The sequence below is a fragment of the Amblyraja radiata genome, chromosome 24 (genome assembly GCF_010909765.2).
Source record: "Amblyraja radiata isolate CabotCenter1 chromosome 24, sAmbRad1.1.pri, whole genome shotgun sequence".
Lineage (NCBI taxonomy): Eukaryota > Metazoa > Chordata > Chondrichthyes > Rajiformes > Rajidae > Amblyraja > Amblyraja radiata.
The window spans coordinates 21,241,252-21,259,814 of record NC_045979.1 but is presented as its reverse complement, the minus strand read 5'-3'; the positions used below and the strand labels follow the sequence as shown (position 1 = coordinate 21,259,814).

Below are 18,563 nucleotides of genomic sequence, written 5' to 3'. Positions count from 1 at the left end.
TAGATAACCAAATATTCATTGCTCACGATTAATGGCCCTTGAAAGGTTGTGGTGAGTTTCCTTGTTGAACCGCGACATTCATTGTGGTGAAGGTATATGGTCACAGCTATTCATTCCTGGATCCACATACACCAGATATTCTTCCAGAAAAGGAGAGACTGTGGCTTTGATGGAGACAGCAGTTGGTAATGTTCTCCTTGCCGAGCCACACCTGTTAAATGTGGAGATCAAGGTTTCACTTTCAGGGAATGGTCTCAAAACCCGTGAAAGCTGTGACAAGGAGATGGCTGGAGGCCCACAGCAGCCTAGGACTTGCCTGGAACTCGCACTGGTTATAAGAACTGGAGCGTGGACTTTGAAAATGACACAAAAGCATGGCGCCTCTGGCACGCGGGCTCAGTAGACTATTTCTGTACACTTGCTAATTAAGGATCGGGGATATGCCAATACTTCACATAGACTGTTACTAATAAAAAATAATTTAGTTTAGTTTATTGTCACGTGAATCGAGGTACAGTGAAACGCTTTTGGTGCGTGCTAACCAGTTAGCAGAAAGACAATACATGATTCCAATCGAGCCATTCACAGTGTATGGATACATAAGGAAATAACGTTTAGTGCAAGATAAAGCCAGTAATGTTATATCAGAGATAGTCTGAGGGTCACCAATGAGGTAGTTAGTAGTTCAGGACTGTTCTCGAGTTGTGGTAGGACGGTTTAGTTTCCTGATAACAGCTGGGCAGAAACTGTCCCTGAATCTGGAGGTGTGCGTTTTCACACTTTCACTGTGTGTTAGCAGACGTGGAAATAAAAGCATAATTGAACCACTATTGAGCAAATGAAGTTATTCGGCCATATTTTTAGATGGTGCGGAATGGGGCCCTGCTTAGTTGTTTGTGGAGGGAGTGACGGACAGCTGATGGTTTGCAAGTCGAGTGGAGAGCATTGTCTTGGGTAGTGTCCAGGCAGGAGATGAGAAGACATTGCTGCTGGCTGGACCACAATGGCAGTAGTATCTTTGTGTAGGAAGGAAATGCAGATAATAATAATAATAATAATAACTTTATTTATAGAGCACTTTAAAAACAACCACAGTTGCAACAAAGTGCTGTACATGACTAATCATGGACAAGAAATTATTACATAACAATAAAAACATTAAACGAAAGAGTAAAAACAATAAAATTAAAAACATTAAAAGCACTAAAAACAGGAGCAAAGTCTCAAGCAGTGTCAAAAGCCAAGGAATATAAATGTGTTTTAATACTGGTTTTGAAGATGGACAGTGAGGGGGCCTGTCTGATGTGCAATGGCAGGGTGTTCCAGAGTGCCGGAGCAGCAACAGAGAAGGCTCTATCCCCTCTGAGCTTCCGCTTAGACCTCGGTACCTCCAGGAGCAGCTGATCAGCTGACCTGAGGCACCGGGCAGGAGCGTATGGGTGGAGCAGTTCAGAGAGGTAAGGCGGGGCGAGCCCATTTAGAGATTTAAAAACAAATAAAAGAATGCTGGTTTACACCAAAGATAGACACAAAAAGCTGGAGAAACTCCAGCTGTCCCCCCGAGTTACTCCAGCATTTTGTGTCTATCTTCAGCTGTAGTATTTATTGGACTGCCCAGTTACAGTTCTGGTGAACACTGGAATGTTGTTGATAATCCCATTGGATGGCAAGGATAGGGAGTAGATTCTTTGGAGGTGGTCATGAGTTGGCACCTAAACTGGTTGCTGTGCATCAGTTTTATGCCTGGGTGGTGTCTACAGACGCGGATGGATGCCTTCCCTTTCAGTGGAGCTGTGAATGGAATTGAACATTATGTAATCACCAGCAAACATCTAGAGAAGGGTCTCGACTAGAAACGTCACCCATTCTTACTCTCCAGAGATGCTGCCTGTCCTGCTGAGTTACTCCAGCATTTTGTGTCCATCGTTGGTTTAAACTAGCATCTGCAGTTCCTTCTTACCCAGCAAACATCCCAACTTTGATCTTCTGTGGGGATGGTGCTTACCTAATGTTTCACAATGTTTGTAAAAACCGGAGACAAAATCAAATTAACAACAGTGTCCAATGTTAAAAAGGCACAATCAATAAACTCGAACATAAATATAAGAAATTATAGCCCATCAAGTTAAATAACAACGATGTCCTGGGTAATTCTTATATCTTGTCTGTGAGACTTCTAGCTTGAACTTTTTTGTTGATTGAAGGATGCAGCATGGAAACAGGCCCTTCAGGCAACCAAGTCCACATCAACCATCAATCACTCATTCACACTACTTTTTTGTTATCCAATTTTCTCATCCATCCCCTACACACTAGGGATAATTTACAGAGTACAATGTACAAATCCGCACATCTTCGGGATGTGGGACGAAACCCTCGCAATCACAGTGTGAATGTGCAAACTCCACACAGATAGCACCTAAGGTCAAGACCAAACCTGTGCTACTGGCCATGTGAGGCAGCAGCTCTACCTGCTGCACTGACGGTAGAGCACAAAAACATTTATTTGATCCATTTGTACACCATATGTTCTGACGAGTGCTCGCAACATTACACGGCATATTATCCAGCACCACAGATGTATGTTCGATCCTGACCTCGTGTGCTGTCAGTGTGGAGTTTGCACATTCTCCCTGTGACCGCATAGGTTTCGTCCGGGTGATCCGATTTCCTTCCACCTCCTAAAGATGTGCGGCTCTGTCGGTTAATTGGCTTCTGTAAATTTCCGCTCGTGTGTAGAGTGATTGAGAAAGTGGGTTAACATAGAAGTAGTGTGAACAGGTAATCGATGGTTAGCGTGGACTCAGTGGGCCGAATGGCCTTTTTCCCTTATTGTATATCTAAATTAAACTTGACATGTTCTTGGCTTACCTGCTTGGATCAATGCTGATTACACCTGGATGGTTTTCCCTGCACTCTGGACAAAGCACTCAATAATCTTTCAAAATCATCAACCTTTAAACCCAGTTATCTACAGCTGTAATTCAGGATAATTGATCACTATTAGGCTGATTAACTAATTAAGGTAGTATTAGAAATGTTATCCACTCCATGACATTAAGTAGTTAAATGCCAACTTCCATAATGAAAGGGAGGGGTTTTAATCCCCACAGACACACAGTCATTATAATACATTGGGAGATCTGCACCTTTAGGCATGGATGTTGCAAGGATTTGCTTTGTTTTTTAACCTGAATCATGTTTCCCATGGGAAAAGGCAAGCAATGGCAATGCTTAAAACTATCTTACACTTAATTCACATTTCTCCTTTAAGCATTGCCATTGCTTGCCTTTTCCCATGGGAAACATGATTCAGGTTAAAAAACAAAGCAAATTGGTTGCATTTGGATTCTTTCATCATTATGTTCCTCAATTACATCGGAATGATAATTACAAAAGAGAAGGCTATTTAGAACATTTTTGTCTAGAGTGTAGTTTATATATAGTTACTGGATCAAAATAAATCATTTAATGTACACAAAGAAAGATGGCGTTTGATTGAAATTCAATTTGTCTACCACTATGACCACAGAGGGAACTGAGTTTATGTTGGAAGACCCTCCTATATTTGAGGAAGGGTCCCAATCTGAAGCAGAGGGAATGTCCATTCTTGAGATTTGCCACCTAAGCCTGTGATGGACCCACTGTGACAAGATAGATAATGAACAGCGCTAGTTTGAGTTCAGGAACTGCGTCCGTTGTGGTGTAGTGGTCACATTCCTCTCTCATTGGAGTCAGACTGCGGTGGGTTGAAATCATGAAATAATTTTGAAGAGGCATACACTGGAACCCTTGAGTGAATGGTGAGAGCAAACATAAAAAGCGACACACCTTGAGATTTCACAATAGTTCAAGGCAGACAATGGGTTAAAGTGGACAGTAGGCTAAGGCATGCAGAAACAAAGAACTGCAGGTGTTGGTTTATACCAAAGATAGGCACAAAGTGCTGGAGCAAAAGTGAGTAAGGCAGCATCTCTGGAGAACATGATTCAGGGTGACAATTCGGGTCAGGGCCCTTCTTCAGACAACCCAAGGTCTAAGCTGATCCTCAAGTCAGTGGCCTCACTGAATCCTGGTGATGTGCACCCCTTACCCAACTCGCATCCCCTTCCAACTATATTCCTTCCTCTGGCTTCACAATTTATACCCCCTTTATCCTTGTTTCAGGCATCTTGTCTTTTTATTTCTGGCATTTATCCAACCGCTGCTCTCATCACCTGCATCCACCTATCACTTGACAGGCTTTGTCCTGCCCCCACCTCTCTCCCAACTTCCCCCACCCCCTTCCCCGATATCAATCTGTCTGGAGAAGAGTCCTGATCTGAAATGTCGTTTATCCATGTTCTCCAGAAATGCAGTCTGACCCGCTGAGTTACTCCAGCAACGTGGGTCTTTTTTTGTAATAAAGAAGGTTTGCTCTTTTTTTGTAATAAAGAAAGTAAATCCTAGCCTCCATGTGCATTTTTCCCATCTACAAAACAGCATTTTAATGGGGGTGACGCTCCCAAATGTTAGCTTTGTATTTATTTGGAAATATCTACCTGATGACCTTGCTTTTCAGCACCGTGGCACAATGGTAGAGCTGCTGCCTTACAGTGCCAAAGACCTAGGTTCAATCATGACTACGGGCGCTGTCTGTACGGCGTTTGCACATTCTCCCTGTGACTGCATTTTCTCTGGGTGCTCCAGATTTCTCCTACATTCCAATGATGTCAGGGTTTGTAGGTTAATTGGCTTCTGTGACTTGTCCCCAGTGTGTAGGATAGAACTAGTCTATGGGGGATTGTTATTCAGCGTGGTGGGCCGAAGGGCCTGTACCCCTACAACTAAACTAAACTAAGCTAAGCCACTGAGCACAGTTTGTGCCTGCTTCCTGTAGCTCTCTGGCTGAGACTTCATCAAAAGCCTTGTCATGGTTCATCTGTCTGGCACCCTCCGTGATATCTTTGCAAAGTGCACAGAGAATGACCGTAACTGATGAGATGATGCCTGCAGATAAACTGCGGGGAACAGGAGAGTTCACGTTCAGAGCAATCATTGTTGCATGGGTGCCATTTGTCACCACAGCAACTCCCCTGGACTCTGGCCACTGTTGAAAGTCCCCTTGGTGATCCGTGTGGCAGCGCTGTCAGAATGCATCAGCTGAGTTGCCCTGGCAAAGCGAGCATTAGCAGCCTCTTCTAGATCAGTGCCTGGCAGATTAGCTGCACTGGTAAAGGTCTTCTGTCACTCTCTAGAAAGCAGCCTGCGGCACGGACAATGTGGGCATTGGCCACTTGCAGGGGCACAGCAGGAACAGTGAACGCTATGGATGTTAGTCATTGCAAACAAGGCTGCTACAAAGGTAGACCCTCACCAATGCTTTAATGCTGAAAGGCAAGACAATGGTGAGGCCGCACTTGTAGTATTATGTTCAGTCACTCTGCTGTAGGAAAGATGCTAGAACGAGTGCAGAGAATATTTTCAAGGATGTTGCCAGGACTTGAGGGCCTGAACTATTGAGAGAGGTCGGGCAGGCTAGGACTTAATAGGACTATCAGACTTTCTTCACCTGTAATAGGACTATCAGACTTTCTTCATCTGTTAGATGTGGCCCTTGTGGCTAAAGGGATCAGGGGGTATGGAGAGAAGGCAGGGATGAGATACTGAGCTGGATGATCAGCCATGATCATATCGAATGGCGGTGCAGGCTCGATGGGCCCAATGGCTTGCTCCTGCACCTATTTTCTATGTTTCTATGTTTCACCTCCTTCCCCTCAGCTTGAAGAAGGGTTCCAACCCGAAGTGTCACCTATCCATGTTCTCCAGAGATGTTGCCTGACCTGCTGAGTTACTCCAGAACTTTGTGTCCTTTTGTGTATTAACCCGTAACTACAGTTCCTTGTTTCTACAGAACATCTGCTGAGTCTTCCAGAAACAAAAAAAGCCTGATTTCTAGCAGTAAAGGTGTTCTGTTTACGATTAATTAACCTTTGATGGGTTATTGTTGAAGTGCTCAAGATGATCCCATGGATAAACAATATTATTTTTTATCTCAAGGAGTTCTCAAGGAGTATCTTGTGTTTTTGGTACCAGTGTCTTCCAGGGATAGAAATGAACCAGCTTTGGGCTGGTTTTTACAAATTCACACCATCCCCACAATTTTCCTGTCAGATAGATAGATAGATAGATATAATTTATTGCCACACAACCAGGGTTGGTGGAAATTTGGGTTGTCAGCAGCAGTACAATAATAAAGAACACACAATAAAACTGTAACACAAACATCCACCACAGCATTCATCACAATTTTCCTGTCATTAATGTTAATGGGGGTGACATGGCTGCATTTCAGTTCTTCCTCAGGCCGGTTCACATCTCCACTAAGCAGGAATGTGAAGAGCTAATTTTAATCTCATTTTTGTGTGATTGGCCCTTTCACCCCAATGCTATGCCCTCTAGTCTTTTTTTCCACTCTGCAGCAAATACCCTTGTAGCTAACACCCTTTAATTCAGGCAACATTCGGGTCCACCTCTTCTGCACCCTTTCCAAAGCCTCCGCTACCTTCCTGTAATGGGGCGACCAGAACTGTGCAAGAATTATTGGATGTGCAATTGTTTTATGCACTGCGATTGGAATAACAAAATGCACCTTTACAGATACGTTAAATGCACCAATACAACAAATAAATATACAAGAAATTATCGGTTATTCTTACCATTATTCGGCGTCGGGGTTCGGCGTTGGGGTTCCATCGTTCCTGGCGAGAGGGCCTGAGCATCGGGGCGCCCGTGGCGCCGACTGCGGGGTGCTCGGGAGGCCCCAACCACGGATGAACATCTGGGAAGATCGGCGGGGAGGCTGGCTGGACTTTGGTTCCTTCCCTAACTTTTGTGCCGCTGTGGGGTTGTGTTGTGTCGTGGACTTCTGTGTTTGTGCTTTTTTTCTTTTTTTATGAATGTAAGGAAAATCTATTTCGTTGTCTCTTATGAGACAATGACAATAAATTGAATCCAATCCAAATTATAGTGTAAGCCAATGTACGTAGAGCAGCCTCAGTGGGGCAAAGTCCATAGTATTTGGTGCTGACGGTTGTGGTCATTGTTGTGCAGTGTTCACAGTGTTGCTGGTTGCTGGGAAGAAGCTGTTCTTGAGCCTGGAGCTCACGGTTCTCAGGCTCCTGTACCTTCTTCCCGATGGTAGCAGCAAGATATGTTGGAAGGAACTGTAAATGTTGGTTAGACACAAAATGCTGGAGTAACTCAGTGGATCAGGCAGCATCTCTGGAGAAAAAGAATAGGTGACGTTTCAGGTCGAACTCCTTCAGTGAGATGTTTTCATAAATATATTAGTAGGTATTAAATTTGCATTCTGATATATCAGTGAACAAACTCGTTCAACCATGGAATATTACAAGTTTATGCACTTAAACCTGGTGCATTTCATATTTACAGAAGATTAGAGGAATTAGGAATATAAAATAACAAGATGGCTTACAGGAAACCAGCAGCCTATTAATGCACATTTAGAATATCCTGGCATACCTCAGGTGAGGCATTTCTTCAAGCATAAAGAAAAGTTAATGCAAAGCCAACTTAAGTTCATGTTAAAATGTAAAAAAAACTATTTGGCTATGTAATCTGAGTCAATATACTGCAGCTATAACTCCCTTTGTTAAATTTCTCCTTTTTGACTTAAATTTAAAAACAAAATCTGTATTGTAAGCCAGGTAGTTTATCAAAAGCATATAACTCTGTTCCAAGCTGGTGAACAACAATAATGCTATATGTTTATTCAGAGTGCGGTGAACATCAAAATAAATAACGTATTGGTGTGTGCTGTGAGGTTAGTGTTTACATTTTAGTCATATGTTGTGCTGCACACTCTTTCATGTGACTGCTTTGGACTAAAATTACTTGATTAAGTTTCAATGAAGACAGCCCCAAGCCTAGTCAAACTCTCTGTAGAAGTATCATTCTCCATTTAAGTCAAAGTAAAAACTTCACACTTATTCTGACTGTGAAAGTGTCAAATGGTTGCTATTGATAATTCATGAGGGTTGATCATATAGAGATGTTTAAGATCATGACAGAAATAGATAGGGTAAGTGCAGCAGAGTGTCTTTTTCCAAAAGTAGGAGAATCAAGAATCAGAGGCTATAGGTTGAAGGTGAGAGGGGAAAGATTTAGGCTAACAGTTGGCAAATGGGATTGAATCTTCTACTCTGAGTAAAAGACTGTGGCCATTCAACTAATCTATACTCCTTATGATTTTTATAAACCTCTATAAAGTCACCCCTCTGCCTCATACACTTCAGGGGGAAAAATAACCAATCTATTCATCCTCCCCAATAAATCAGAACTTCCAGACTTGGATCATCATCATGACTTTTTAGCACCCATTATATAATCACAGAGCTGTACTGCACGAAAACAGGCCCTTCGGCCCACCTTGTCCATGCTGACCAACTTGGCATACTAGGCTAGTCCAATTTGCCTGCATTTGGCCTCTCTCCCACCAAACCCTTCCTATCCATATGTCTACACAAATGTCTTTCCCTTTTTTGTGACATTCTTCCTTTAGTGGAGTGACCAGAAGTGTATACAGTACCCCAAATGTGACCTTTCCAACATCTTGTTCAGCTGTGTCCTGTGCGTTGTTGCATGTTTGACGTGGACCATTTATTTTTTTTGCAGTCGGATTACTACTTTGAATACACGGAGTGTGATGGTCGTGGATTGAGGTGGAGAGTGGCTGTACCACATGTGCCAGGAAAATGCCTAGGACTGCCAGAGCCAATCAGCGGCACATCATGCGGTAAACACTTCACATATTTCAATCTCGGTTTGATCATTTTAGTTTAGTTTTGTTTGGTTTAGAGATACACTATGGAAACAGACTCCTCGGCCCATCATGCCCATGCTGACCAACGATCACTCGTTCACATTAGTTCTATTCTACACACTAAGGACAATTTTCAGAAGCCAATTAACCTACAAACCTGCACGTTTTTGGGATGTGGGTGGAAACCGAAGGACCCGGAGAAAACCCACACGATCGCGGGGAGATTGTACAAACTCCATACACCAGGATTGAACCCGGGTCTCCGGCGCTGAAAGGCAGCAACTCTGTGCCTGTGCCACTGTGCCACCCTAACTATTAAATACTTACCCACAGATATTCAGAGCATCTGCCATGAAATGTTTCTAATATGGAGCTTTTGCCAGTAATGTGACAGAATATTCTTACATTTCCCTCTTTGCTGCGTAAAGAAAGTGCAATAATCCAATTCAAGTAGAGCATGTTGGTTTAAATTACAATAAAAAATGGCACGTTAGGAGACTGCTTCCCTCTTCTGCCCTGTCCCGTCAGGCAGAAGATACAAAAGGTTGAAAGCATGTGCCACCAGACTCAGGAACAGCTTCTTCCCTGCTGGTATCAGGCTACTGAATGGCCCTCCCTTAAGCTAGGGTGCAGTTCTGATCTCCCCCCAACCTACCACATTGCAGAGGCTGGAATTTTTCTCTGTTACTGTGACAATTTAACACTGTAATGCTGCATTCTGAACTCTGGTATTTTTATCTAAGCACTATTTGTTGTACTTCTGTGTGGCTTGATAATACCCATGTATAATTTTGGGTTCTTTTGTGGGATAACATGGAACATAGAACATAGCGCAGTACGGCCCTATAGCCCACAATGCCAAATTAAACTAATCTCCTCTGCCTGCACGTGATCCATAGCTGGATCCACCCTCCATTCCCTGTATATCCATGTACCTGTCCAAAAAACATCTAAATGCCACTGTCGTATCTGCCTCAACCACCACCCCTCGCAGTGCGTTCTAGGCACCCACCACATTCAGGGTAAAGAAACCCAGGCATCAGTTATAAACTTTTCCCCTCTCACTGTAAAGGCTATCCTAGTCTCGAAGAAGGATTGGCCAGCTTCTATAGTGTTATAAAATATAGTCCTTTATCTGAGAATAAAAGGACGTACCTTTAGATATGAGTTGAGGAGGAATTTATTTAGTCAGAGGGTGGCAAATTGTGAAATTCATTGCCACAGGTGGCTGTGGAGGCCATCAATGGGTATTTTTAAGATGGCGATTGATAGATACTTGATTGGTAAGGGTTATGGGGGGGAAGGCAGGAGAATGGGGTAGAGAGGGAAAGGCAGATCAGTCATGATTGAATTGTGGAATAGATTAGATGGCCTACTTCTGCTCCTATGACATGAATTTATGTTGGTTAGATACTTCATCCTCAGAAGCAAGAGCTCTATTTTTGATCAGCATGGACACAGTAGGCCTCATTCTGTAGGTAAACAAAGATTTGCCTTTGTTCAATTTAATATTTTAATACTGACAATTGCCCATGGTTTTCAGAGGCATTATTCTGCAATGAGCAGAGTATGCTTTATTTTATTTGACATCCATCTGTTCCTATTAAATGCCAACCTCAGTGTTGGATGTATATATTTAGAAAAAAGGGCTGAAAGAGAGAAACACCTTTTGACAGCCTGTCCTGTCAACTTAACTTCCAAAGGCACAAGTGAACACCTTCACTGGGGTGCAGTGAAAACAGGAGAGAGGAAGGAGTAAACAACAACAACAACGGATAATTTTAACATGGGATGCTTATTGGTTGAACTTGGATAATTAAGCACATGCACAGATGACATAGATTATCCAAAGAAAACCACATATCCCTGGGGATATTTTTTAAATCTATTCAGAGAGTTTTGTACATTGCCTTTAATAATCTTCATTGGAAACCAAGAGTCAAGAGTGTTTAATGCCCCTGTCCCACTTAGGAAACCTGAACGGAAACCTCTGGAGACTTTGCGCCCCACCCAAGGTTTCCGTGCAGTTCCCGGAGGTTGCAGGTGGTTGCCGGGGGTTGCAGGTAGTGGAAGCAGGTAGTGAGACTGACAAAAACCTCCGGGAACCTTGGGTGGGGCGCAAAGTCTCCAGAGGTTTCCGTTCAGGTTTCCTAAGTGGGACAGGGGCATTATTGTCATATGTACTGGCAAATGGAATAATGGAATTCATACTTGCTGCAGTTTTGCAGGCCCATAAATTCAATAGCACACAGCCAAACATACAATATTCAATAATACAATATATTAATAACTGCAATACTAGGTATTTATAACAGGGCAAAACCAAAGTAAGTCGTGCAGCCAAAGACACAAGCCCGTAGAAGATGAAAGTTGCTGAGGTTAGTGTTGTGCAGTGTTCAAGAGCTTGATGGCTGCTGAGAAGAAGTTGGTCTTGAATCTGGAGGTTATGGTTTACAGGCTTCCGTACCTTCTTCTCAATGGTAGCAGCGAGAAGAGGGTGTGATCAGGGTGGTGTAGGGCTTAGATGATATTGGATGTGACTCCTGCAGATGCCTTCGATGGTGGAGAGGCCAGAACCCTTGATGGATATAATCGGAACCTCAGGTGCTGATTGTGTGGAGTTTTCAAGTTTTCTCTGTGACTGTGTGGGTTTACTCTGGGTGCTCTGGTTTTCTCCTACATCCCAAAGACATGCCGGTTTCCAGATTAATTGATCTCTGTAAATTACACTTAGTGTGTCGGGAGTGGATGCAAAAGTGGGATAACATAAAACTAGTGTGAACGGGTGATTGATGGTCGGTGTGGACTCAGTGGACTGAAGATGCTTGTTTCCATGCTGTATCTCTTAACAAAATGTTTAAAAAATAGACAAAGTTGATATATCAAAAATATGCAATACATTTGAGTTTTGACTGAACTGGCAGCCTTGCCAACATTCCTGATGTGGATTTTGTACCTTTTTGCAGCTTTCTCCTGTGAAGCGGGTCAGTTTTTGGACATGAAGGACCAATTGTGCAAAGACTGCATAGTTGGCACTTACTCCCTCGGCACTGGTATTGAGTTCAACGAGTGGGTGACTGTCCCACCAGGGTTTGTTAACTCGGCTGCAGCTCAGGATGCCTCGCTGGAAGACTCAGCTGAGAACTGTACTATGTAAGTAAATCTGCGCTTCAACCAATCTCGTGTTTGGAGAACTGATTATTCCCCCTGATGCTCTCTGAAACATGTTTATCTATTTGTTATGATAGTTTCTTGCTTTGTTACAGACTTGTCCCTGTCCCACCACGGTCATTCCTTCTTCCCACTCCCGTCCAGCAGAAGGTACAGACGCTAAAAACCGTGCACCACCAGACGCAGGAAATGCTTCCTCCCCTCTGTTATCAGCCTTCTGAGCATTTCTTCCATAAACTGGGGCACTGTCCGATTCACCTCCACCCGATTACGGACATTGGACTTTATCTATGAAACTATTACGCTATATTACTGAGAACTATATTCCGCCCTTTCTTTTTCTTTGAGTTATTGAGTTATAGTGTGAAAAAAGGCCCTTCGGCCCAACTTGCACACATCGACCAACATTCTGCATGTACACTAACTTTGGGCTATATTCCTTTAAACCCATCCTATCCCTGTACCTGTCTAAATGTTTGCTCTACCAGTTGTACTTGAGTTTAGATTGATTATATTTATGTCAAGTATTATTTGATCTCATTGAATAGCATGCAAAACCAAAGCACACGTGACACTAATAGATCTAATCCTACAAGCCTGTGTGTTATCGCATGATAATGTGTGAGGTAGAAAATAGCACAATAAATTATCCCCAGTTTGAAAGGCACAATGTTCAACCCTTGCTATATTTAAAGAGAGCGATCTGAAGAAGGGTTCCGACCCGAAACGTCACGTATCCTTTTTCTACAGAGATGATGCCTGATGCGCTGAGTTACTCCAGCACTTTGTGTTTATCTCAGAGTGTTTTACTGAGTGTGCACTCTCGTTTGGAACCTTCAGAGACCGTAGATACATATTGATGAATCACAGATATACCGCGATTATTTTCATCAGTTGAATGTGTCCCCATTTTCTCTGTGTATTTTACTCTTGTGTCACCGGAGGAAAATACAGAACGGCCAAGAAAAAAAGGTAAAATCCATGTATGGAAGAAAGTTTCACCAAGAGTGGGTACAGGAGTCAGGATGCCATGTTGCAGCTAGACCAAACATTGATCAGTCCCCACTAGAGTATTGTTTTCAGTTCTGGTCGCCACATTACAGGAAGGGTGTGCCAGCAATAAAGAGGGTGTAGAAGTGATTCGCCAGGATGTTCCCTGGAATGGGCTTTTCTCATATAGAGTAGACATGACACGTGGTCACTACCCCTCCATCACTGCCTGCCCCAGTGCTTGTCTAAATGCCTTTTAAATGGTGCTGTTGTATCGGCTTCCATCACCTCCCCTGGCAGTGTGTTCCAGGCATTTAGCACTCTCTGAGTAAAAAAAGAACTTGCCTTGTAAATCTCCTTTAAACTTTATCCCTCTCACCTTTGGTCTATGTCCCGGGAAAATGATGTGCAGTAGCTACCCTTTCTATGCCCCTCACAATTTTAAATACTTCTATAGTTGCACACCAAGATCCTTAAATGCTTTCAACAGATACGTCCTAGAAAGCATTTTATCAGGATATATCACTGCATGGTTTGGAAACAATTCCATCCAAGACCGCAAGAAATTGCAGAGAATTGCGGACACAGCCCTGTGCATCACGTAAATCCACCTCCCATTCACAATATCTCCATGCTGCCTCAGCAAGACCACCAGCACAATCAAGGATGAGTCTCACCCCGGACACTTCCTCATCTACCCTCTCCCATCAGGCAAGAGGTACAGAAGTGTGAAAACGCACTCCTCCAGATTCAGGGACAGTTTCTTCCCAGTTGTTATCAGGCAACTGAACCATCCTATCACCAAATCGAGTGCAGTCCTGACCTCCCATCTACCTCATTGGAGGCCCTCAAACTACTCTTAATTGGATATTACTGGACTTTATCTTGCACTAAACATTATTCCCTTTCTCCTGTCTCTGTACACTGTGGATGGCTTGATTTTAATCATGTATAGACTTTCCTCTGACTAGATAGCACGCAACCTAAAAGCTTTTCGCTGTGCCTTGGTACACGTGACAATAATAAACTAAACTAAACTAAACATCAATGCTCATAAGGGTCCTGCCATTTACAATGGGATGCACTGAGCAAGATTGATCAACTGGAGCATTATCACATGTGGTAAATTTGAACTTTGTTTTTCCATGAAATTTCAACAGGTCAATGTGGACTCCTGAAGGTGACTTCATAGCTTCCAACAACGACGAGTGTACGGCAGCGCTGATGTATGCTGTGACCCTGAAACAATCTGGCAACGTATCGTTTGAATATCTCTACCCTGACACGACAATCCTCTTCAAGTTCTTTGTAAGTAATTAACAAAGTTATAGGTGTCTGTTGAATGACATTATGAACATTTTAAAGCAGCATTCTGGAGTAACTCAGCTGGTCAGGCAGGGTTCCGACCCGAAACGTCACATATCCATCCAGAGATGCTGCCTGACCCGCTGAGTTCCTCCAGCACTTTGTGCTTCACTCAAGATTCCTGCATCCACAGTTCCTATGAAATGTTCTTATGAACATTTTATAGATGCACTACAGATAAAGTTTTGTTTCTGGCTCAGAAAATGCAGTTAATTATCTCGTCAGTAACTTTCATTGCTTATTGGATGAAAGAAGAAGGGATGTGAGAGAATAGCAGTCATGGTGACGCACCGGTAGAGTTGCTGCCTGACAGTGAATGCAGCGCTGGAGACCCGGGTTCGATCCCGACCGCGGGTGCTGTCTGTATGGAGTTTGTACGTTCTCCCCGTGGGTTTTCTCCGAGATCTTCGGTTTCCTCCCACACTCCAAAGATATACAGGTGTGTAGGTTCATTGGCTTGGTAAATGTAAAAATTGTCCCTAGTGTGTGGAGGGTAGTGTTAATGTGAGGGGATCGCTGGTCGGCGTGGGGCCGAAGGGCCTGTTTCCGTGCTGTATTTCTAAAAAAAAAAGAAGCAATCTTGGTTGCAAACATAAATCTCATAATGTTGCTGAAATTGTGACTTTAATTTATAATTTGATCGGTGTGTTAAAAAGATATTGGAGCCATCGGAAAGGACAGCGTCGCCCATTTAAAACCAAGTTGTGAAGTTGAATCTGAGATTGTTACAGTCTTGAATACTGGCAGAAAGAAGGTGGACATTTGGCCCATCAACTCTGTACTGGTTCAATGCAAGAGAACCGTTGTGCAGCATGGTAGTGGTGGAGCTGCTGTCTTACAGCGCCAGAGGCCCGGGTTCGATCCTGACTACGGGTGCTGTCTGTACGGAGTTTGTACGTTTTTCCTGTCAATGCATGAGTTTTCTCCTAATGCCTTGGTTTCCTCTCGCACTCCAAAGACATACAGGTTTGTAGGTTAATTGGGTTCTGCAAATTTTAATTTGTCATAGAGATGTATAGAGACAGGCCCTCCTGGCCTCCTTGTCCATATTGGACTTGACCCATTTGCCTGTAGTTGTCCATATCCCTCTAAACCATTCTTGTCCATATATCTGTCCAAATGTCTTTTAAAAGTCATAATTGCATCTGCTTATATAGGTTCCTCTCGCAGCTCATTCCAGATACTAACTAACCTCTGAGTGAAAAAGTGGCCCCAGAGGTCCCTCTTAAATCTCTCCCGTCTCACCTTAATCCTATGCCCTCTGGGTTTAGAATCCTCTATCTTGGGAAAAAGACTGTTGAGCGTTCACTTTATCGATGCCCCTCAAGACCTTGTACACCTCAATAAACTCACCCCTCCGCCTCCTACTCTCCAAAGAAAAAGTCCCAGCTTATCCAAACTCTCCTTGTAACTCAAGCCCACAAGCCCAGGAACAATCTCCTCTAGACCCTTTCCAATTTATTGACATGCTGTAACAATTATTTCTCCACAGGTTCAGAATGACCAGTGTCAATCAGTAGAGAATGAGCATAAATGGATGAAGAAAACAGAAAGAAATCAATGGAACCGTCAAACGGTACGCATATTAAATATATTTCAATCCCTACCCTTAAATCTCTACGCTTTTTAAATTCTAAGAAATGCTCCTTGAATCAATAAAATTGTGATCTCTTTCTAAACACTGGGAAATCCCGTTGGTTGAGCATCTCACTAGCTCGTGTTTGCTGAACCCCCTTTTCAACTTGGTGGTGCAAAGTTCTCCGCAATTTTCTTTTTGTCGGTGAGACCAAGAGCCTGTTTCCATGCTGTATCTCTGAAGTCTGATGTAAACTCACCCGGAGGAAACCCACCCGGCCACAGGTAGAACATGCAAACTCCACCCTGACAGCACCCGAGGTGAGGGTCGAACCCGGGTTTCTGGTGCTGTGGGGCAGCAGCTCTACCCGCTGCAACACTGTTGCCTCCCCTTGTCGCTGGCAGTGGTAGCTCCAGTTTCCTCGCATTTTCCATGGGTTTGTAGGTTAATTGGCACTGTCCCTAGTGCGTGGGACAGAAGTAGTGTGCACGGGCGATCGCTGGACAATGGGCCGAAGGGCCTATTTTCACGCTGTATCTCTAAACGAGGAAGTTTCACAATGTCTCCTCTTGTGTGTGTTGGATTTACTCATCACTTTGGCATGCCAACTTTTAATCTAGTAAACTTTTAATTTGCAGCTGATTGTCAGTTTATGATCAACCTATTGTTCTGAGAAAGTTTGGTATCCAGTGGGGAGAAATGACTGACCTCAATGAGTATTAAATGACTTAACTTGAATGCCAGGCATTCTTAACTAACAGCAAATGCCATTATGACTCTTGACAAGGCAGACAATATTGTAATCACTCCAGGGTCATTTGCTCATTAGGCACACTCTTTTCATTATCCTATTTTCTTTCTTCATTTTACAAGTTTTAAAGTTCATGGGTGTGATGCAAGGGTTAGTAAGTAAGTAAGTAAGTAAACTTTATTTATATAGCACATTTTAAGTCAACTTGCATTGACCCCAAAGTGCTTCACATAAATTAAATAATAAGTTCCATTGCAAACCATAGAAAAAGGTTTAAAAAAAAACGAATAAAAAATGGACACAACATATTATAGAGTTCAACACAAACATCCCCCCACAGCAGAATCAAAACATTTCCACTGTGGGGAAAGACACCAGAAAGTTAAGTCCTCTTCCTCTGTGAAACACCCGAGGTCAGGGCCCATCCGTAAAGATGGAACATCGGCGTCGGGTGAAACATTCCTCAGCGGCTTGGAAAAGTCTGGAGCGGCTGTCCCCTCCCCGGAGACCGGAGACCGCGGCACTCGTAGTCCTCAGGCCGCGCCGGTTGGAGCTCCGACCCCGGCGAACTCGATCCCTGGCTCTGCGGCGCTCCAAATCCAGCGCCGCCCGCGGCCGGAGGCCCGCAGCCACAGCTCCGCGATGTTGGGAGTCGGCGGCCAAAGCGCTCCGGAGCTTACCGCACGGCGACCCGGTAGGCATCGCCCGCTCCGTGTTGGTATCCCAGCGCTGCGCCACCGCCGCCGAAGCTGTAGTCCCAGCCGGTTCCGACAGGAAAACGCCGCTCCATTTTCGATGGTAGGCCGCGAGGACGGGGCGAAGAAACAGCACGGAGGGATGCTGCCTCTCCAACCTGGTAGGGGACTAAGAAATAAAGTTTCCCCCTTCCCCACCCCCACCCCCCACATAGAAGACCTCCACTAACATTTTTTAACATGACTTAAAATAAAATAAAATAAAGAAAGGTGTAGAGACGGACTGCGGGCAGGCTGCCATACACAGACGGCGCCCACTCCCGCACATCCGCCATCTTGCTAACAGGCCTCTGAGCTAAAATGGAGTTTGACGGCAGTCATCGAACCACCAGGCTCCTTGGAAAAACAATGAAGTGCTTCCGAAATGAATTTGTCCTCACTTAGAATTGGTAAATCACAGGGGCTTAGACCATGCAGCCAATAGGATTACCAGAATGCGACCTGAATTTCACCATGGGTTTTACCTATGAGAGGTTGAATAGACTTGGACTGTATTCTCTGGAATGTCAGAGGCTGAGGGGAGACGTATATAAAATGATGATAGGCGTGGGCAGGGTAGACAGTCAGAACATTTTCCCAGGGCAGAATTAAAAATACAAAAGTTGTGAGATAAGAATAAAAGAGTTGAGAATTGTGAAGCCAGAGGAAGGAATGTAGGTAGAAGGAGATGGGGAGGGGAGAAGTTGGTGTGAGACTCGGTGGGGCACAGGGTAGAGTTTTTGCCCCTCTCAGCTTGAACCTATGTCCTCAACTTAAACGAGGGATAGGCTTTCCAGAGGTGCCATGGAACCACGGATACGAGACGAAGGCACTGCAGGAACTTGGGGTTACCTAGATCGGGAACTGCTCCAAACCATGCAGGTGGACCGGACTTTGTACTTTGGAAATGGCGCTGAAACATGGAGGCGTCTGCATGTGTAAATATGCAAACAGAATTTCACTGTGCAGTTGCACATGTGACAAATACCATTGAACCATCGAGGTTTAAATTGAGAGGGGCAAAGTTTAAAGTAGATGTAAGGGGCAGGTTTTTTACACAGAGGGTGGTAAGTGCCTGATATTAGACTGGAGTCAGTGGCCAAGGGGCATGTTTCCATGCGGTATGACTCCAGAGAATGTCTTCTTCACTTT

At 43.9% G+C, this 18,563-nt stretch overlaps 1 protein-coding gene across 2 annotated transcripts in view; it reads left to right on the top strand.

Annotated features, from left to right (window-relative positions):
- Positions 1 to 18,563, top strand: part of elapor1 (endosome-lysosome associated apoptosis and autophagy regulator 1) — a 67,119-nt gene that overhangs the window by 6,431 nt on the left and 42,125 nt on the right. For both annotated transcript variants that reach the window (XM_033042567.1, XM_033042566.1), the window contains exons 2-5: positions 8,677 to 8,797; positions 11,791 to 11,977; positions 14,146 to 14,293; positions 15,843 to 15,926. In XM_033042567.1, the coding sequence (XP_032898458.1) occupies positions 8,677 to 8,797; positions 11,791 to 11,977; positions 14,146 to 14,293; positions 15,843 to 15,926 (540 nt within the window). The remainder of the gene's footprint in view (positions 1 to 8,676; positions 8,798 to 11,790; positions 11,978 to 14,145; positions 14,294 to 15,842; positions 15,927 to 18,563) is intronic.